The sequence below is a fragment of the Oreochromis niloticus genome, linkage group LG11 (genome assembly GCF_001858045.2).
Source record: "Oreochromis niloticus isolate F11D_XX linkage group LG11, O_niloticus_UMD_NMBU, whole genome shotgun sequence".
NCBI classification, from domain to species: domain Eukaryota; kingdom Metazoa; phylum Chordata; class Actinopteri; order Cichliformes; family Cichlidae; genus Oreochromis; species Oreochromis niloticus.
In genome coordinates this window covers 15,735,535-15,758,127 of record NC_031976.2, presented here as the reverse complement: position 1 = coordinate 15,758,127, position 22,593 = coordinate 15,735,535, and the positions used below count along the sequence as shown (strand labels likewise).

The 22,593-nt window shown below is 41.7% G+C and overlaps 2 protein-coding genes across 3 annotated transcripts; both read left to right on the top strand.

Annotated features, from left to right (window-relative positions):
• The first annotated feature begins 449 nt into the window (after nt 1-449).
• LOC100704186 (dynein regulatory complex protein 9) lies at nt 450-4,123 on the top strand. 2 transcript variants are annotated; one of them, XM_003453513.4, is made up of 10 exons: nt 450-556; nt 796-916; nt 1,058-1,092; nt 1,184-1,306; nt 1,441-1,525; nt 1,638-1,784; nt 1,885-1,959; nt 2,812-2,943; nt 3,025-3,114; nt 3,503-4,123. In XM_003453513.4, exons 2-10 carry the CDS (start codon nt 797-799, stop codon nt 3,611-3,613), a joined length of 918 nt encoding a protein of 305 aa, XP_003453561.2. In that variant the 5' UTR covers nt 450-556; nt 796; the 3' UTR covers nt 3,614-4,123. The 2 variants fall into 2 exon arrangements, with proteins under 2 accessions (XP_003453561.2, XP_005472585.1); XM_005472528.3 differs by having other exon boundaries at nt 464-556; nt 811-916.
• Nucleotides 4,124-8,980: 4,857 nt separating this feature from the next.
• rnf144b (ring finger protein 144B) lies at nt 8,981-20,689 on the top strand. Its single transcript, XM_019365062.2, is given in 9 exon segments — nt 8,981-9,324; nt 12,260-12,530; nt 13,759-13,863; nt 14,628-14,688; nt 16,118-16,325; nt 17,488-17,632; nt 17,781-17,810; nt 17,812-17,871; nt 19,600-20,689. Coding segments are annotated over 8 exon segments (948 nt in total). The 5' UTR covers nt 8,981-9,324; nt 12,260-12,365; the 3' UTR covers nt 19,774-20,689.
• Nucleotides 20,690-22,593: the final 1,904 nt, after the last annotated feature.

The window sequence follows — 22,593 nt, the reverse complement described above, 5'->3', positions numbered from 1 at the left end:
AATTTCTTTTTAACTATAAAACACAATCACAAAACAGGTCATCTCTACTGTTGATAGATAGATAGATAGATAGATAGATAGATAGATAGATAGATAGATAGATAGATAGATAGATAGATAGATAGATAGATAGATAGATAGATAGATAGATAGATAGATTAACAACAATAATAATAATAACAATAAGAAGAAGAAGAAGAATAGTGTTGTACATAGACAATCAGAAGAAGGGAATTTTGTATATTTTGTATAATTTTGTATGTTATAATCTTTTATAACGCCTGATTGACAGGGGAAAAAAACAAGTTGTTTTTAAGATTTTATTTATTAATGAATAAATCATTTGAAGTTACATTTATTTCCTTATTTCTATATTAATAAATTAATTTAAACAAGAGTGTTAAACAGGTCTGTAAATGTCGTGGGTTACGCTGTCAATAAAGTTACAAGGGGAGAAAAAGTGGTTACCATAGTAACATAAAGCCTCAACTTTATTTCCGGCGCTGGTTTCGCGTTAGAAATGATTACTGGTATTCACAACGCGAGAAGGAGAGAAGTAAGCCACTTTTTTTTGCCTGCTACCCCTGACATGTTCTTTGTCGTGAAGCGGAAATGTTAGCCTGCGCCCAGCTGAAAGTTTAGCCTTCAGACACCAGTGCCAGTGTCTCCGAGGTTCAAAGAGCTTGTGGTTTATTTCAGCAAGCAAGCTCTGAGACAGCGCCATGCTAAACATAACCCATCTTTAAGAGTGTAACTCTGACTCCATCTGTTCATCACTGCCTTCATTTTCTACAGCATGTGTTTATCCAGGATTCAGAGTCTGAGACTGGCAGCAGTACTGGAGGACTGTTCACACCAGCTGGAAATACTGGGACATATTCTCGCAATGCGGATACGCAGGGAAAGACCTGCACAGGTGACTTCACAGTATTACCACGGGAACATCTGTCAACAGCTGCCTGCTGCTTTGATATAACAGTGTTGTGAAAAAACTGTATTTGGGGCATTGTTACATGACTGAAAGACTCTGTGTGCCTTGTGTGTTTGTGTGGTGCAGGAGAAAGCCAAGCTCAGGAAGTTGACAGGGGATTGGTAAGAAGCACAAAACACACTGAAAACAAACTAATAAACAAAGCCATTATTGAGTATAAAGTTTTATTCTGAATAATTGATCTCACTGCAGTGAATACATCTCACAGCTGATGTCCAAGCTACATTTGGAGCTGGAGGAGAAATGGTGTTTTAGCTCTCTGCTGCAGGCTGTGGAGGAAATCGAGCAGAGGAGAAGGGATACGAACATGAAAAGGTTCTTCTTTGAATGATTTGCCAGTAATCCTGACCTTGGTGGTAAAAAGAAGGGGGTGTTCCAAGTTGAGGACAAGGAGAAAAAACACATGGAGAAATAATCAGCATCTATAATGTAAGTCACTCTCCTTCCAGGGAGGAAATGAAACAAGTGGACAAGAGAAGACAGACGCTTCTGAAACAACAAGAGGAGCTCCAGCAGAAAACTCTCAAACTGCAGGTAAGAAACTGGCCCATAGGGAACAACTGTCTTCATGAATAGCTGTAAGGGTCGAAAAAATAAGAGTTCAGTACTCCCACTACTTGGTCTCCATCCGGACCTGTATCTGCAGGTCATACACCAGGAAGCAAACAAGAAAGATAATTTATTAAAGATGAGAAGCAAAGAGAACACTAAGGAGAACGACACTGGGCTGCAGCTCAGGAAGATCCAGAATGAGACCAGTCAGGCTGAGGCACTGCTGGAAGGGCAGCTGGAGGTAGGTCCAAATATAAGACATGCTCGGCTCTACATTTTAGATTTAGAAGTCAAATGTTTAATGACTAAATAATCACCTTTATTGTCTCTTCCTGTCTCAGCTGCTGAAGAAACAGTTGAAGGAGGAGGTGAGAGTTCACGAGGAGTCTCAGAAATTCCTGCTGAGCCAGCATGAGGTTGGTGAAGTAATACTGTATGCAGCGTTGTGCAGCTGTGTGGCTTAGTGATTAGTTTAGCTGTTCTTCAAAAAGGAGTTTTTCCTTCGCACTTTTGCCAAGTGCATGCTCATGGGGCGTCATGTAGTTGTTGGGGTTTTCTCTGTATTATTTTGGGGTCTTTACCATACTATATAAAGCACTTTGAGGCAACTGTGTTGGGATTTGGTGCTACATAAATAAAACTAAATTGAAATTAATTAAATTTGTTTTGGAGCAGTTCACTCGAGATCGCTCGATATTTAAAAGAAGATTTGTATTTGCTGTAATTTTTTTCCCTGGTATTTTATCTGTATCCATGGAGAGCACCAGGAAATCGCCAGCACAGAACAGGGTAGGAATCGATGACAACAAATATGACATTTGTTATAGATAAAGTCAGAAATACTATCACAGAGAGACCCTGCGGTGGAGGTGGGTTGCAAAGCAGCTTTGAGATGTGCATGAACTGTGGCGAGGCTAAAGCAGGCTAAATAACATGAATTTGCCATGTGATTGGATTCATAAGCCATCAGGAGATTTAACTAAACCAACACTGTGCTCAGTTTTGTGTGTGTGTGTGTGTGTGTGTGTGTGTGTGTGTGTGTGTGTGTAAGAAAGCAATGAGATTCTCAAATCCTTTCAGTTTCTCTGAAACTAAAAAGTTCTTTCCTGGTGTGTCACTTGTATTGGTTCATAGTTTCTGCGGTTTGGGCTCATCTTTATCAGAAGTAGCTGATCTTTTTGTTCTTGTCATTCTTCAGAAGACTGTTTATCTCATTAATTTGATTGCTGATAATATGGTGAACCTAATTTTGCACTGTTGCTGATCAGGAGCTGCAGCAGCTGCTGCATGAGCTGCAGCAGCACACAGAGCAGATGGTGCAGAAGAAGAGCAAGCAGCTCCACAACGTGTGCTTCAAAAAGAACCTGAACTTAGACAGGCTGGAGGACATGAAAATGAAGGTGAGCGGCTCACGGTGCTGAACAGATGCAGATGCTGATTACTTTGTTATTAAATGAATGTCAATTACTTCCTGATTTCAGTTCAAGGAGATGGAGCAGATGGTGATGGAGGACAGGGAGGAGCAGGAGAAACTCCACCAACAGCAGGCACGGATCAGAGCTGCCACCAAGGTAACAGTATCCAACTGGCGCACAGGCCTCGTCAGCACAGTTCATGCTCTTTAAGTTCGGTTGTGCTCGTATTCAAGAACAACGCTAAGGAATACGAGGGTATTCAGCGGGCAGATTGAATATGGACTGCAGCATATTCATTCCCAACCACGGCAGATGGCTGCCGCTCTCTGAGTCTGGTTCTGCGGGAGGTTTCTTCCTGTTAAAAGGGAGTTTTCCCTTCCCACTGTTGCCAAAGTGCTTGCTCATAGTGGGGCATATGATTGTTGGTTTTTGCTGTATGTATTATTGTACGGTCTACCTTACGATATAAAGCACCTTGAGGTGACTGTTGTTTTGATTTGCTGCTGTATAAATAAAATTGAACTGAATCCCTGTTTCTGTGCAGCTGCAGGCCTGGTGGAGAGGCTGCATCGTACGCCGAGGACTCTGCGGTTTTAAAAAAGCTGAGAAAGGCAAGAAAGGGAACAAGAAGGAAAGAAAGAAAAAGAAGAAATGACTTTTTGCTAGTGCTGCCAAATGTCATTGACATGATGATCTGAATAAAAACAAACACTAATGCAGTATGTGAAGTCTTTATTATAAATATAATAGCAGTTACAGTTACAACAGTTAAAACTCATTCATTCAAAGTCCTCTTACTCAGTTTTATGTACATATCAAAGTCACAGTTATTTTATATTAAGCAATGTCAAACACAGAGACACAAGAAATCCAAATTACCTCTGGTAATAAATACTACTGAGTAGTCTACTGTTAATGACCATAGGCCATACATTTTAACACAAGCCCGTATCATGACGTGACAGACTTATCCATAAAAAAACCAGACCAGAGCGAAAAATCAACAGTCATAATGGTCAAAATGCCCACAAAAAAAGCTGTTTTTGTGTTTTATGATGATGAACTGATTATCTGGCATAGTTCTGATTAGTAGAGACATTGTTATCTCTCACCTCCAGACTGACAATGTTTGCCCTGATACTAAATTGAAGTTATAATCCTGGCAGAGGCTACAGTGTTTCTTGAGTCTGTGCGTGTGTGTGTGTGGACATGTAGCACACTTGTGAATCTTCCGTTTTAGCTGGACGGCTGACTCATATCCACATGCATGCTATTGTTGTCTCCAATGATGGTGTAGCTGACGTGGGAGCTGTGGATGCTGATACTCGGATGCTCTTCTGATGGAGGAAGTGGCGGAAAAGCAGCATCCTGTGCTGCCTCCTGTTTCTCGCTGTAGCAGCTGAACCTCATCTGACCTGTAACACACAAATCAAATTAAAAGCTTGTACTTCACATGAGTGCAGTCGGCATAGCGTATTTTAACGAGATGTTCAGCTGGCCAGGCTTTGCTGTTACACACTTTTCACATGGCGCTCAGTTTCCTGCATGAGAGGCTGACACTCGGCCACTGGACAGGTGCCGTTTCCAATGACGCAGTCAATCAACGTGGAGTTGCTGATGTTGACGATCAGTATTGTTGACGGCGGACTCTGAAGGGCCATTGCTACGGGAGGGGGAAAGCAGGAGAAAGGGGAAGAGAAAATGAGAATGGGAAGTTGTTGATCCATAGTGATGTAATAGCCCTGTCACAGTTTTAAGTTCCTGAATGTACAGCGAAAGCTGGTTGGAGTCCATCACGCACACAATCAATATGTGTAATGAACCGCAATGCAGTACGCCTCCAGTAAAAGGCTCGTGAAAAACATGTAATGGAAAACATAAAGATGGGGAAAAAGAGGAAGCAAAAGATTTTACCAAAAAAGATTTAAGGAAGCCAACATTTTATTGAACATATAAAGTTAAAAGTTACCTTGAATGTTTTTATTCTCCTTGGGCTGATGAGTTTTAGCTGTAAAGGCGATAAGAGAGGGAAGGTTACTTTTTAACTAATGACAAATTATCTTTCCAGCTTACACGGACAAACTGAAAGTTCATCATGAATATAAGGACAAAACACAAAAAACAAACAGATATATTCATGCATTTTTAGTTATGTAAAGAATAAATGTAAAATCTAACTCCGTCATTTCTGTTCGGTTTTGTTTTTTTACCTGAGCAACATGTGACAGGGTCAAAAGGCAGGCAGAACAGCTGGCAGGCCCTTATGCAGCTCTTCTGCACCGCTCTTTGCACCACTTGGATCACGGTGGCCACGGTGGAGGCTTTAGATGGCATTACCTGGAGGGAGGGGGCACAAAAAAATACATTAAAAAAAATATGAGTATGGATGACATCATGTCTTTTAAAATGAAAACATGTTTTTCTGCAGAGGCAACTGAGTGGGCGGTTGTTTCGTCTCCAAACCACATCCCACCCAGACAGACCACCTGTGTATTATATCTAGGTCACGTGACTCTTCTACCCTACAACAAGTCGATGAGACCGGGGATTTTTTTTTTCTTTTTCACAAACAAAACACGGAAACCGTGCTACATCCCAAAGAAGTTTTAAACTAAAGCAAAACTACTTTTAAAGTATTTCCCCCACATTAAAAATAGTTAAATGAAATACATGGTATTCTACAATAGGACATGATAATTAACAGAAGAGAGGAATACTCAGATTTCAGACATGACATCCCGCCCGTTATTGAAGCAGAAAGATCTAAATAATCTCACCTGATTTAACAAGCTTCCTTCTTTCGTCTTTGCAAAGCTGTTGTTAATAAAAGGAGACAGTGGCATAGGGTCAGTGCTATCCATCTTTCGCCTGCTTGTGATACAGTCCTTGTGAGACGCACTCGTACTCACGCAGACTGATAAAACAGTAATTTTGGGAAAAGCCCCTGCGCATGCGTACTTTAACTCGGGGTTTCCATGCAGTTCAGAGGGGTTTCTCTGTAATGTTTGTAATGTTGTGGACCTTATTCTGTTACACTTTAGTATTTTATGTGAGTGTGATGAGACAGTAACATTAGAGATGCTGCTAAACACTAAGTTAAAGATTTCCTTCTTTATTTTCACGCAGATGCGACCTTCACTAAACCTCGGACTTTTTAGTTTCCCCTTGAAATCCAAAACATGACCTAATGTACAGCCCGATCCGGCGGGGAGGTGTGGGAAGCCAGATCGGGCGACCCCTTCCGGCTCTCCTCTCTGCTCTCCCATCTTGTCCCTTTTGTCTCTATCACCTTTTCTATCCCTTTGAAGAAGTTAGGCTCCATAAATGCTAAAGAGGTAAGTATTATTTCTCAGTTGCAGGGAATAGATAGAAAATAAACTGTAGGAAACTAAACAGAAGAAAGAAGAAGAGAAATAACAAGTTAACATAAACCAGTGACACACTCCAGGGCCTCATCAACCCTGGCAGGGCCTCCTTGGATGAGGGTGTCTAGTGATAATGGCCGAAACACCCGATGAATCCAAGGTCCACTACTGACGATGTGTCCCAAATTTTAAAATGATAATGTAGATCAGATCTCTAATCCCTAAACCTAACCAAGGAAGGAAAATGGCAGATTAGCCTGGGTAAAAGACCGAAAGTTGAGGCACACAACGATGTGTGCTACCGGCAAAGTTTCTGGGCTGCCTTTCCTCATAACAGCCATCCCTCAAGAGTCTCTCCTTCTAAAGCAATGCATTATCAGGGACTGTAACATCTAGTCCTTTTAACTGGAACAAAAAAGACACAATAACATCTAAATTACTTATATTTTGCACTGTAGCATCGGAGCCGATAGCATAAAATGATGCAACTTCATGCAAGTAGGTTTTGGTTTGTGGTTAGTCTGCTGAGGCTGCTAAGCAGGGTAGCCTAACAAAGAAATCTTTTCAATGTGTGAGTGAAATCTTTTTAAATACGCCAATAAAGTCAGATATCATAGGCTCAATTTGTTCTTCTAAATTATGGCATTACATGAAATAAGTATAGGTATAGATATATATAAAGCAGATAACGAGTGTTTACAAGATAAACAATAACCAGTCATTCTCATGAGGTAATGGGGCATCCCCTCACATGCATATACTGTTTCAGTTTCAGCCCAGTCCTATTGTTGAATGTAGCGAGGCAAACTGTGGGCATCTACTGTAAGCTAATGTGACACACAGCAACAAAGAACCAGAAATTAGTGTAAAATCACGAATCAACTTTTAAAATGTTTTCTTGTAATGTATTAAAGCTTATTCTAGCCCCCTGTGTCCGATTATTATATATTATAATATTATATAAGTAGCATTTACCTGTTGACGCTGGGCGGGTTAGAGCAGATGTTTCACAAGTCATATGTCTGATTTCTAACCCGTAGAGAGTATAAAGCTACTATAAAAGGTAATAATGAGCATCATCAGCCTTAAATATAAATCGATGCCTGCTACCCGTCATGTAACCTAACAATGACCACAAACCCCTTGTTTAGCTTTTGTGTCTGCACCAGTTAAACATCCATCATCATAAACTTGACCACAAAACTCTAAAATTGCTTATTGCATTACAAGTAACATTATTTCTTTCTTACATCTTTCTCCATCTCTGCACACCTGTACACATCCAGGACAGAGACGGGCAAGGAAGATTGCTGCAGAGAGCTGCAGACCATAAGGAGGCTGCGATCCATCGGGACCAGTACCTCAGGGCACTGAGCAGTTGGAGTAACAATCTTAACAAACTAACAGGTCTAATAATAATGTAAAGACATAAAGACAAGAAAATGCAAACATTTTAGAAATTTCCCAAAAATGCGTTTATAACTAAAAATGATTGTTACTTATTAAGCAAATAACAAACTGAAACAACTACAGTCCTTATTCACACATAATAACCAAAGAATATAATATTTTTTATGGCCTCCTTTGGCCTTGACAGCAGCTCGCATTCTTGCTGCCATTATTTTATGTACTTTTCACAAATGTCTTTGCTTCCTTCCTTTGGATGAAACTTTTTTTGCAAACCATCTTTGAGGCCACTAAATTCCAAATCTGTTCAATAGGATTTTAGTCCAGACTTTGACGTGCCCAATCCATCACTTCCAGTACTCCAGATTCCGTTTTCTTGGAAAAATAGTCTCTGCTAAGCTTTGAAGTATGCTTGGTGCCATTGTCTCGTTGGTGTATCACCCAATCAATTTCCGTACAGAAGGGTTTCCATGTCGCACCAAGATGTTGTGGTAGACCTGTTTATTTATGATACTGTAGATTTCACAAATTTGCTCATTTCCAGAAACAGAACTCCACACCAAAGTGTAATTTTCTGAACGGTAAATTTAAAAATAACAATTACATATGGATAACAACAATAATTAGGCTATATGTTATCATTAAACATATTGTTTTGAATAAAGAGCATCTGCATACAGGTGTATTTTGTATGTATTAGGCACCATATATTCTGTTTTTCATTTTTGTACCACTGTTTGCACCACAACACCAGGGCAACAGCTCATTCTGATTTGTTTTACGAGGCTGTGGTTGCTAGGTGAACCGAGAACGCTCGAGGAAATTGCTTGAAATTAGAGGAAAATGTTTTTCTGTCTGGAGGGCTAGAAGAGGTAATGGTTTGCAGATATGCTGAAAATTTATTATAAGAATAATCATTAAAACTGCATTTGTTTTCCTTTGTCTTTCTTTTTTAGCTAGAATTTGCTTCCAACGTCACAATTGTATGGCTCAGCTAGCTCGTGCACAAGTAGAAAAATGTCCCAAAATGCAAATAGCCCCTTTACTTAAGTAATGCCCACATTTTAAGATTGTAAATTCTGATAGCCTGAGCTTGAATTAACAACATGAACTTGGCATAGTTATTTCTACTACAGACAACAGCCGTGCCATCAAAAATTTATGCTGCCCGAGGAATATCGTTTATGTCAAGCCTTTTATTGTTTTTCCTATGGGAACATTTCCGACAGTACTTGAAAGCAGCATGAGTTTTTTGAAGCAGCCAGCAGGCGCAGTCGAGAGTGCAGATAAGTGGAGAGCAAAGAGCGCTGCTTCCTGGATGGGGACGAGAGGCAGGAGAACCGAAACTCAGACACAAGCAGAGAGCAGGACAGGAGAGAGCAGGAGGGGTAAACATGATTTAGATTTTCTTTAATCCCGCAACGCACTTGGAAAAGGCGGTATCGAGGCGGCCGCAGTGGCATTAGGCGTTGACAGCAGGTTATTACGGCAGCAGACTGTGTTATAACACATGTGTCTGTGCCAGAGTAACAAGAGCACTGCGGCTGTGGATCTGGACTCAGACTGCTTCTACACCCAGTCGTCCACAGGGAAGGTAGGTTCCGCACCATTTGTACCTGTACTGTCCACCCTCAAAGCTGTTCATTAAGGTGGTATCATAGGAAAAAGCGTATGAAAAAAAAAGCGCTCTGTGACCTGTGCTGGTGTACAACCTTGACACAGCTGCAGATGTCTCAGATTTCACGTGTGTGTTTGTGGTTGATCGCAGTGCAGAAAGACCAGATATCAGCAGTCTGGGAATATGCATGCACAAAGGCAGCCTTTAAATCATATCTGTACTGAGCACACTTGTGATTAACTGGTGTGCATTACCATCAATGCTTACATTTTCCCAATTTTCCCACACTGTTATTTCCTTCTATTGCTGTGTTTCAACTTTATGTGCTCACCATTTTATTCTATGCCCCCCCCCCCCCCACACACACACACACACACACACACATAAACACAAACACAAACAAAAAAAACCCCAAAAAGACACACTCACACATGGTGTGATTGGAAACGTACAAATGATGCCATATAAATTCTGCTGCCCCAGTGCACACTCTCTGCTGTCTCCTTCCACAGCACAGTGACAGTCTGTGTGAAAGCAGCAGCAGCTTTTTACCAGGCAGATCTGGTTTTTCCGTTTCTGCCTCCCCGGTCAACAATGATGCTTTGATCCCCACCACCTCACCCCACTTCACCCTGCCCTCAATGTCTGGAATGCCATTTAGACCTTGATCCGTGAGGGGTTTTAATCGCTGAATGGCCAGCTTCCACACGGAAAAAGAAAGCAATTGCACACAAAAGCATTCTAATTAAGGAAGTGCTGCAACAGTGGAGGTTGAATGTGAGCTTTTTAGGGCCTTGGATTACAATCAGAAAGGTTTTTTTGTGTGTGTTTTTGAAGGAAAGTTCTGAAAGTGAAGGCTTTGCATCAAAGATTCCGGTTGTTAGGAATTTGCATTGATACTTATTTAAATTTAGGTGCAAAGTAATCATTTGTTCCACCTTACACTCGCTGTGTGTGCAGCACAGAAAACATCACAATTACTTTTTATCCATGATCTGAAAGGCAGACGACAATCACAAATGTGATTTATCAAATTTTCTAAGATATGAAGCCTTCCGCCTGTGTGATATGTTGACTGAAAGTTACCCAGGTAATCTCAAGTTCTAAACTTTGAAGTTGCTTCGAGATGAAGGCTTCACTTTGTTAATAATGCTGGAGTTTCCATGAAGCAAGGCTAGCAGGCACGAAAGCTGTAATTTCCCATGCGAAACCACAGGGGTGGTTATGTTCAGGCACGACAGGACAGGCTGACGGCATTGTGGGACGATGACTGCAGCCGGCTCAGCACGTCTGCCTGAAAGTAGTGCAGGAGAGCAGACTATGACTGTGCAAAAATAGCAACGTACACAGAGCTCAGCATGCCCAGCTATCATGTGTGTTACCAGGGAGCGATCAATAACACACTACAAAGGAGGACACCAGTGGTGGAGTTTGCTATAACTGATTGAACGGCTCCAAAGTTTCCAGCCAACATTAATAGGCTGCTGAAGCAGAGAACATCATGTACAAGATCATGTGTGATTTCAGCAGCCGCTCAGGCTCCACAGTTCTTTAACGCCACAGTTTCCTATGTGACCCTGTTCTCTGTCCAACCACTGTTGTCCACGTGATTAATCTCAAATCCCAGATTATGGGGTTATTATTTCTCATGCTTTTTGGAACAGGACCGAACCAAAAGGGATTTTTTTTTTGGAGGGACATTTGGTGACTTCAGTTTCCTTTAAGTTCAGATTAGAGTTTTACTCACCTTTGTCTTGCTGTCCTAAAATAAGTAGTCCATAATTTTTTTTTCATAAGCAAAGAAGGCTTGCATTGTGGCTTTGTAGATGGTAATATGTTGGTATTACCTGGTTAGCCAGTTCATTAATTTGGTCCAGACTGAAGTCACTGGGAATCTCACACGTCATTCGCCTCGACCTCGAGCAGGCAAGAACCATCGCCTTAGATCGAAAAGCGTGGAAGATCATCGTTGGTCAAGCAAGAGAACCTGCGGCACCTACAGCAGTGTACTGGTTGCGCGGCCGACCGCCGCCACCGGACGCCCGCTAAGGACAAGAGAGAGAGAGACTGAATAGTGATGTGATAATACACACACTGAAAGGCATTTCAGAGAATAAAATACAAATCCTAGTTTTGTTTTGTATTGGGTTTTTTTTTGTCTTTCTCTTTTTGTTAGCTCAGAGAAAGCTCTCTCATTTGTGGTAGTGGGCGCTACAGAGGCTGTCACCATAAACGCACAAACAAGGTCACCATGCTGCTCCCAAGCCCAAATCAGAGGTTCAGCTTCAGCTAAATACTGAAGTAAAGACGATTTGAAGCATCACCATTCTGTCTCGGCTAATCGCTCTTAATACTTTTTAAAATTAACTACTGCTCAGAGTGTTCAAAACCGCCATCTTTCCACCTTTCCCCTGATGTAATTTAGTCTCTTGAGGCATTAAGTTAACAAAATTCCAACCTATAATTACACAAGACTTTGCCATGTTTCTATAAAGTGGACATGACAATCAACAGCCAGTTCTTCCTGTCAGAATAAATGAAGCGCTGCTCAATAACTGCCGGCTTAGTAAACACACGCCTTGGACTCTGGACTTGAAAATGACATCAATATATGGAGACACAGCAAAGGATAATGAGGCTGTTTTCATATTAGTGTAGCAATAACACATAATTCAAATTTGCTTTGTACAACACGCAGCTTTAAGCTGTGAGTAATCGTCACTCGGGTAACAAAACAATCACAGGGCATTGCTGCAGGCATAGCTGAAATCATCAGAGTTGCTACATCAGTTATCAGAAGGGATGGCGGTTTTTAGAAAGAGGGTGCAGTGTTGTCTGACAGGGAAGGGAAAGCAAAGTGTTACACCCATACTGAATAGACAAATAGATTAGTGCTGTTTCTGCTTTTTAGGAACATGGAGGCCATGGCTGCTCTCCGCTCCCAGCAGAAAGGCTAAGAGAGGCCTGATTCATCCATCCTCGTGTCTTCTCTTCCTGCCGGCCGCCCTCGCCTCGTCATGGCCAGCAGGAGTCCCACCGTGAGCCGGGAAGCCCGGGAATCAGCTCCGGAGACGCCCGAGGCTGCCGCCAACCTGCAGGTGTTCTGCAAACTGTGCCTCAGCGAGCAGCCATCGACAGCCACCACAGAACTGCAGAGCTGCAAGTGCATCTACTGCACAGCGGTAGGTACAGATGATGCATTCAGGTTTTTTCAGGTGCTGCTCAACGTGTCCAGGTCTTCCTTTGAGTCAGAGTGCATGTGTCCAGATATATAAATATATTTATTACATTTCTCATGCATTTAATCATTTCCTGCAGGTGATGAAAATTTCAGGACAGTGATCCAAAACCAGCTTTTTACAATTTGGGCAATTTAGGCAAATGTCCGGCATTTAAATTACTTGAAATGAGATTTTTTTTTTTTTTTTTATTATTACAACACCACTTCCTCATTTATGACTTTATAATAGATCTTTTTATAGGCAAATCACTCTTCCGTTCCAGTGAAATGATGCTGATTTCAACACAGGGCTGTCTGTCTTTCACATTTACCGTCTTTGAATTGTCCGTGGAATTTTTCTTCTTGTGTGTTTTATCGCTTCGTTTTTTGCTTTTTGTGTTTAAACTCACAAAGGTAACCTGAGTTTCAGTTTCACTGCTTTCCTGTGAGATGATGAGAAGCGCTATCTTTAGACAACAGAGCTGTATTATTTATAACAGGAGTGCAAAGGTCTGCTGCTGCACTGGTCTCAAGCGTGCCTGCCCGCATATCAAAACGGAGCCAGATAGTGGCAGGTGTTAATCTCTTTCCAAGCTCGCTGCATTTGTCAGAGCGGCACGCACAAGGTCGCACAGATAAACCTCACGTACATGCGCAGGGTACGACACAGCGAGGGAAATTGATACTGAAACACTTACTTATCTTTAGTATAAAAATGTGAACCATCTCCTTCTGTCTGCTTAAAGAGCACACCGTGTTCCTGCTCTGTTTGTGTGACCGGTGCTTCATGCTGTGTGAGGGCTGTATTCACACAGCAAGCACAGGTTTGTGCTCATGCAAAAGTTTTTCTTCTTTATCTTTAAAGAATTTTTTACCTTTAATTTTTGAAAACAGCACTGCTTTTTTGAACAGTGCTTCCACAGTTTCTCCTGCCTTTCCTAATGTCATGGCTTAGGCAACATATGACTTTTGACTTTGTGAGCACTTGTGAGGAAGCTCCCTCTCTCTGTGAAATTTCAGCTGCCCGGTTTAACCCAACAGCTTCCTTTTCATTTTGTCCTGAGTAACATTGTGGCTCTCTGAGCTCCTGCGCTTGTTTCAGATAAAATACTGCTCGCGAGCATATGACAGTTCTCCCTGTCTGCTTAAACGTCCAGTCTAATGCCCTATTGTCCTTCTTCCCTCTCCAGTGTTTGCAGCAGTATGTTCAGCTAGCCATAATGGAGGGTGGGGGGGCACCAATCACCTGCCCCGACATGGCGTGCCAAAAGACTGGAGTGCTGCTGGACTCAGAGGTACGGCCTGTTTAACAATGCACATAGGTCCTGAGGGAGAGCAGAAAAAATGATGAGAGGAGATAAAATGCAAACATGATCAGTGATCTGCGTTTTTGTTGTTGCACATTCCTCGAATGTCCCAGGTTGGTGGTTAAACTGGTTTGGTTTCAGACATAAAGGCCATTGCCATACTTCTCAAGAAATAGGAAGCTGGATTTTCACTCTTGTCTTTTTAAAGTGTGTAAATTGTGTAAATACTGCGCATCCACCCTTAATCACAGTTCTGAAGAAACTAGTTTTGGTTTTAGGTGGGAACAGCTAAATGAAATGACGTCAGATGGAAACATTAAAACTGTACATAGTAAATGTTTCAGTGGGGAGGCTGAAAATGCTGACTCAAAACCACATGAAAAGTGCCACTTCCTGAATCTTCTTCTAATCAGAATACAACTTTATTAAGACACTTAAGACACACGCTAGGAAGTCCATCCTTTAGTAGTGTTTATCTGGAAAGTAGTGAATAGTGTGTAATTTTTAACAGCTGATGAATTTTAGAAATAATGCTGCAAATTGCAGATGACTTGACGTGTCAGATCGTCAACCATCATGCTAAACAAACTCATTTTTATCTAGAGCACCAGTAACGATTTTGGTTTTGCAAATGTTATCACAAGCTTCAGGAAGTCTAATATCCAAAGTGCTGTTTTTTTCACATCTCTGAAATCTGCATCATAAAATCTCTGAGTCAGTAAAACAGCTGAAGTACCTCTGTGTGATTGCAGATAGCTGCTTTGGCAGCAGCAGGTCAGGTGGAGCTGTATCTGCGTCTCAAGTTTGAGAGAGGTAAGCACTGTTGTGTTTACATGCTGTTGTCTGATGACAGGCAGTGTGCTGTTACAGGTCACACAAACAGTCCCAGCCAGTATTTATCCTAACACGCCTGGCATATTGTGAGGCCTGCAGCCATTTTTTGTGTCCTGTTTCATTCTGGTACAGTTTTAGCCTAGAGGTTACTGAAATTCTAGCTATAAAACACTAAAGGGATTACTACTATAAGAAATACTGTAAGACACCCATGTTAATGATCTGTTAATCTGAAGAAGAGAGATCCTCAGTAGAGATAAATTGTGTGAACTCTGTGCAAAACTGGTTTAGGTAAATGTTTGTGAAGGGAAACAGCACCTCTGTGGGAAACGCTGTCGACATTTATAAACTGGGGTAGTTTGCTGCGCAGCTATATTGGCATTTTCTATTTGCACAGCAATAATACACTGCAAATCCAATAACAGTTATTGTTTACTCCGTCCATAAATCATAAAACTCGTGTTACTGGGAGAACAAAAAAGTGCAAAGTGCAGTCGGTCTTACTACAGTTTGTCCCTTCTGTTGTGATTCATAGTAAAAGCATGTGCTTGAAGAGTAAAGGGCATGAGTCAGCTCACAGTGACTGCTTTTTGTTTTGGCTGCGACACGTCACGCTCATTTTCTTCAGAAAGAAAAATCTCATTCTTCACAACTCCTCAAAAGCCTGTAGGAAAACTCTGGCTCTTCAGATATAACCAATCAAATTCATGCCTTTGTTAGAGAGAATTATATGTTAAAGGTGAAAACGTTTGTTTGATGTTGCTTGATGATGATGGAAAAAATATTTTGTAATGATAAAAATTCCTCGATAATTAGGGCAAAAACATATGTGACAATAGCAAAAATTACTTAATAACTGCTTCATAATGGTGGCGAAAACATCTAATAAAGGTAAAATTAGTTGATCGTCACAATAAATAATACTTGATAATGATGGCCAAAGGTAAATAATACTGCCCAACAGAACTTGATAACAGTGGAAAAATCGGTTTATTCATGATGGCTCACTCTCATTGGCTTTGTATCTCTCAGCCTTAAAAGACTGATGGGATATTGTATTTTGAAATTGATACCACAGGCTCTGGGAGGCTGAGGGGTACCATTGGCCACCACGGGTATTTTTAAATAATATGTTTTTTCTGTGTGAGTTTATTTGTCACAGTTTGCTTTATTTAATTAGTAGTTCTGCTCCTTTAAAAAAGTTTACAGTGAATAATGACGATTGTCCTCTAGCTGTGCTCTTTAATCTGAACCACTCCAAAAATGTTCTAACCATTGGAGCTCTTAGATTATCTTTTTTTTAACTGTATTTCCTGGCATGTGGCTTTAATGATAGTGATACTGACAGAAAGAGTTAAATTACAAATGACTTGACTATGTTCCTCATCCATTCTTTTCCTCTCCACAGGAGTGAAGCTTGACCCCAGTAAAGCCTGGTGCCCGGTGCTTGAATGTCAGGCTGTGTGTAATGTGGAGCAGAGCACCGAGGGCCACCCCGCCGCTGTGCCCTGCCCGACCTGTCACACCGTCTTCTGCTCCGGCTGCAGAGGGCACTGGCAGGATGGCCACGCTTGCCCCGAGCAGCAGGCCATGATGACGCCTTCTCATCAAAGCAGGTCAGTAAAGCCAGCCTCTTGGTCCGCTGCCTACCGCCTGCAGCCACAGAGCTGCACTTTGGAAATGATACTGGGCTAAAAGCTGGAGGAGGATATTAGGTCAGGACACTGAGACAGACTTGCTGTAACCAAACTGGTGAGCAATGCATGATTGCGCAAATCATTTGCCCTGCATGTGATGAAATGACAGAGGAAGATGAATATTTTTCTTGGACATTGCGTGGATTACATTTATTTTCAATTGTGGTGTTTTACGTCATGAGGAAAATCCCAGACTTTCCTTTGACATAAAAGACCTAACATTCACCAGTGTAGGATGTTCACAGCTGACTCAATGGATCACATAAGTGATGGGTAGCTCCTCATCTCTCTGTAGAAACCCTTTGCTCTATAAAAACATTATTTCAGGATTAATAACTTAGTGTGCCTCAGAAGCGTCCCAGTCGAGCAGGGACATTACTGCGCTGCGCTGAGCTGTGACTCTGCCAGACTGACTGATGTCACTGGGGAGTCACTGAGTTATATCGGAATTCCATTGTCTCTGTGCCAGAGAGAGGAGGAGGAGGATGGGCACCGATCCAATTACCTCACTGTACAGCAGTGAAGTGATGATCCCTGCACTGGGGATGACAAAGATGAGTTAAAATCCACTTTTGAGTCGAATGTGGCAGCATAATATCTGTTTTTTTCAGCCTGCAGAGGCTTTCAGTAGTGTTTGCATTTGCATTTTATCTTATATCTTATAGTTTTATTTCCCAAAACAATGCTTAATTTCCTCTTTTAAAACAAGGAACTGCTCTCTGCCTCCTGCTGACTTTGTGTTTTTTGAGCAGATTTGTTGTTTGGTTTTTTTGCAATATTATTTTCTATCATCACATGAGCTGCGATAGCTTCTGCTATCTCGTATTAATCAAAAACAGGGCTTTTTGAGGACTACATGACATCTAGAATGAGAGAGATGTTACCTTTACCGCATTTAAAGAAACGGCCGTGAGAAATATGTATTTGTAAACTCTTAATCATAACCTCAAGACTCTATTTCCCACTTTACATTGAAAAACAACCCTTCACCTTTGCCTCTAAATAAAGATTTCACACACTGCCTGGAGGCCCTCGCAGCATTAACGGCATTCCTCATGCGCGCCTTTGTTCCAATTCACAGGGCACGCTCAGACAGTGACTCCGACATGCCCATCAAGCAGTGTCCTATGTGTGGTATCTACATCGAGAGAAACCAAGGCTGTGCGCAGATGCTGTGTAAAAGCTGCAAACACACCTTCTGCTGGTACTGTCTGCAGAATCTGGATGTAAGTCTCCCCTGCTAACCAAACAATAGCTGTGATGCATTTTTCTTTTTTTTCTTACTTTTTTCCAAATTCAAGTGGAATATTTCCTTTGCTGCATAGTCACCTGCTCATGTCTTTGCATGCATGTGTATGTTGTGTTTAAATGCAGGGTGATATCTTCCTGAGACATTATGATAAGGGGGCCATGCAGAAACAAGCTGGGACACTCCAGGGCCTCGGTTATGTGGAACAGAACGCAGGTGAGGCCAGTTGTCAGGCAGCAGCATGTGGCATTTTGTGATGTTGTTATTGTCTGAATGGATTAGACCACAGAACCACCCATCCGTTAGACCTGGTTGTTTTATTCTTTACTTGGATTTTGGACTTCAACCCAGCTCTCATTCAACATGAGACATGGGATATAATTACTGTCTTTCAGTTTATCAGCTGCTTGGTTTATTACAATATATCCCTTTAAGACCTATAAAGTCTCACATAGCTTGCTGTTTACGACTTCTTGTTTTCCAACAGTTCATTGAAGAAGTCCTTTAAACTCAACAAATCCTTAAGCTAATCTCAAATTTCTGGCCCATAACGACGCCAACTATGCAACAAAAAGATTACAACTGCCCACCAGACCTACTTTCCTTCTGCTTTCTCCTCCTCTAATGCCATTATCACATGATTAGTTTGCTTGGGATCTCCAGATTGCGTCTCGGTGTGTACGGGTTGCTAAGTATGTGAAGAGCCGAAGTACAGCAGCGCAGTTGTTTCGTGCAAAACAACTCATTATAGAGTTGGTTACACCCTTGCCTAACAGGTCCTCTAAGTATGTTCGCCTTAAATAATTTTCCACCGCTGCATTTAGGTACTTGAGTCTGTTAGATTTAACCTGCGATGTTTTTGGCGACCCTTGATGTAACATATCCAAAACAATGTTGACATCGGTATATGACATGTATCTGTGGTTATTTAACATGTCACTTCCACTACCACAGCTATTACTGTATGCCCTGCTACGGCAGCATACAGTCATCCAAAGAGTTATTGAGGTAAGCTGCTGAGGTTGACTGATAAAGATTGAGTCACAGTTTGGCATTCCTGTTCATCTCAAATGTGCTGTATCTGATTAAGTGGAGGTCATGCCTTTTCACTCCAAAACATGTCTCCACGGACCTCAACTTGTGCATGGGAGTGTTGTCAAAGTGAAACAGAAAACCAGGAAGTCCACGAAGATACGTACATATATATGTGCGCCTTATTTGTTTACACATAGAAGGATTGTTCATATAATGGTGCGTGTACCAAGTTTACTGAATGAATGATTTAACAATTTAACATGAATAAAGTCTGTCAGGTTTAACAGTTATAGTAATTTAAAACTAGAGACTGTATATAAAAGAGGAACTTTGTTAAAACAACGTCATTCATTTCTTTTAGGCTTCACACTTTGAAACTTCAGCGTTGCATTTTAGCTGCCGCCAGGTTGGTTTTATGGGGTCGAAAGTGAACTTAATGTGAGAAGAGGTAGGAGTGTTAAAGTATTGGGCAAAGTTAGCAAGCTTGGTTAGCAAAATACACTCATAAACCACACAGCAAGCCCTAGTATTCAAAAAGCAACTGACAGTTGGTTTTGTCTTGGTGGTAAATGTAAGTTCACTTTCATTAATTTCATTTTTTTTCTTTTTAAAGTCTCCGTAGTTCCTAAAAGTTCAGTTGTGTTTACCAGCTGCCTGTTAATGTTTTCTGAATGTTTATTGCTGGGTAGGTGATGTAAAGAAGGTTTGCACCAGAACTGAATCTAAACAGAAAATGAAGACAGTAAAGTTACAAAACATAAAACCAAAACAAGGAACTGAACGACTTCTGTAGGGAGAGTCAGATGATGAATCTCTCATGTTATTATGACCAAGTCCTTTGACGCAGTCATTTGACCCAGTGCTAATAAGAAGAGTAATTACAGTATTTATTGCTGTGTCTCTGCTCAGGTGGTGGGGATCCTGGTGGGAGTCAGTATCATTGTGCTGGTGACGTCACCTCTCCTCCTGCTGGCCTCGCCCTGCATCCTGTGCTGTGTTTGCAAGCCCTGCAAAGGGGACAAGAAGAAGAAGAAGAACAAGAGCAAGAAGGACCTCAGCCAGTCAGACACCTCCACATCATAGCAGCTCCCTGCTTTCATCTGCCCGCACAGGATCACTCTGCTAACCTCATGATTGCCAAGGAAAGTTTAAGCGCTGCATGATGGGAATAAAAAACACTCATGAACCAATGGATTACCTTTTTTTTTTTTTTTTGGAAGCCCTCTAAGTGAGCGGGTTATCTGGACTTTTACATTATGCCTCAGTGAGAGGGCTGCTCAAAAATCACTCTTGAATCACGAGAGTGCGTACTTTATGTAGTGGGTGTGTAAATATGAGGAGAATGAATGTAAGTCACTTGCCTAGCCAGTTTTCAGAGGCACAACAAGACAATTAGGAGACAGCAATAGGTGTGAATCTCCCTCGGCAGGGCTCTCTGTTTCTCACCAACACACCTACACAAACACATACATGCGGTTTAAAGTGCAAAGCCACCCTCATGTGCCAAATGTCACGAAGCCAAACCAGAAGTGTTGGGCGCTCAAGTGCCTCGCTCTACAGTGCCTGGTGCTTGGTTCGATTTGCTTTGCCTTTCATTCTGTCTTATGCAAATAATTTTAGCGTTATGGAAATGGACAACCGTCAGGATCCCGCACGGTTATAAACGCCTCAGTGATGCAAAACGTTCTAAGGTGTTAGGAGAAGGCAACTGGAACCATGTGTGCACTGTATAATCTTTACTCATACGAAACATGATAGGGCTTCAATGGTGCACAGAGAGAACTCTTCTTCTGCAGATGCTTGTTGTTTCCACCTGGCGTATGTTCCAGACCAAAGGCTCTAAAGAGGACAGTGTGTACTTTTCTAAAGTGTGTTAATATCTATTTATGGGGAATGTGTGTATGGTGTCATTTCTACATTTGTTTTGATGTTTCGGCATCAGATATTTTATAAAAGCGCCATTGTAAATGGAAAATAAACACGATGAACTGAACATGCATTGGACAGTGACTTTGACGTTTATCATTTCTTTACTTTTGCAGCAAAACATATGTGAACAGAGACTACTGTATGGGATAACAGACTATATACTGTGTGGTAACATAGCCCAAACAACCACGACCCAAGGTTTCCTAGCAGAACGCTGCACTGTAAGATGTATTAAGTTATTCACTTGTCAGTTTAATGGTGTAAGTGTGTACCATATGAACTTGGACCCATTATCTGGTCTTTTTACATCATTGATATCCTGTAAATAACATTATGTGACTCTGCTCTTCAGCTGCTAAACATGCTGTGCATTTAGAGATGCTCTTCTGCTTCCTTTGGTTGCAACAACATATGCAGATACCTGATCAGCCAATCACATGGCAGCAACTTAATCCATGTAGGCATGTAGCTATTATCAAGACAACTTGCTGAATTCGAACTGAGCAACTGCTGATCTGCTGGGATTTTCCTGAGAAACCGTTTGCAGGGTTTAGCCAAACTACTATTCTCTTAACAGTAACACAAATAACTACATCTTACACCCAAGGTATGCTGAAGAGAGCATCTCTGAGTGGACACATTGAACCTTGCTGGGCTACAGCGGCTCACGAAATTGGACAATAGAAGATTGAAAAAAACATTGCCCGGTCTCATGAGTCTCAATTTCTCCTGAGACATTCAGATGGTTGGGTCAGAATTCATATCACAAAGTGGACGTTTGATTGAACATAAGTAAGAATATCTGTGATTTCAACTTTGTACAATTGTAGTGTCACACACCAAATGCAATGTCATGCAGTGAGCCAAACAGCCACTTCACAAGTGCATGGCACAACATAGAAGAGCCACCTCCACGGGACAAGGCTCAGCAGTCCATCTGCATCTAAAGGACAAAGGTAACTCTTTGGAGGATGCCAATGTTCACATTTTGGACAGAGAGGACAGATGGTTTGAAAGAGGAGTGAAAGAAGCCATTTATGTCCACTGTGAGCGTCTTTGAACAGAGGTGGTGGTTTACAACACCAACTGTCTGCCATCTATAAACCAGTTTTGAGATCCCTTCCCAAACACCTTAACGCCCAGTCACACCCTGGGCCACCTGACCTCAGGAAATCACATGATAGGGTGGGGCTAGATTTCACACTGAGCTCACCTGAAACCTTGGCTGATTGTGACCCACACCCGTTTTCACACCTTGGCTCATGTGATTAGGTAGAGGATCATCAGGGGGTCCTTTGTCCCTCTTGGGGGGAAACTCCCACAGGGCTTAAATCTGGGACTCTCCACCATTTGACCCTAGAACTGAAGAAGCTTCTTGGATGAGAGGTGAAACGTCTTCAAGCAACTTGAAGAAGTCCAGACGCTTTTCTTTCCAAGCTCCTTAGACTACGATGACCTGGATGACTGAGAACCTTCACAGACGTCATGCAGAGAGCCTGACCAGTCTAAGTCAGGGGTTAAACGATCACATGACTCATGCAGTTAGAAACACAGTATATATTTCATTTAAATCTAAAATCAAGAGGAAATGGATCAAAGTTGTAAATTTAGTTCCCCACCAAAGCAAAGCTAGGAGAAACAGCGACTGACTTGGAAGAAGGAGTCACGGATGTTGGAGTGGACAAAACCACTCCAACATCCATGGCAATCAAAATGAAGGTGAGTGTGAAGAGCACAGGTCACCCCACTCCAACCTTAAATAGGAGAATTGCTACAAAGACCCAACTAGAATAAGAAAACAGCACAGGGAGTAATAAAGTGAGTTTAGCGGCACATAAATGTGCGTGCAGTTCAGGGTCGACCCAAAGACCGAGGTAAATGTAGCAGAGGCTAAACAGTTTACCTTCAAAGGGATTTCAGTGACACCCTGTGTGTGAACAAGAAACTGCACTCAGTTCAGTCTGAGAAGCTAAA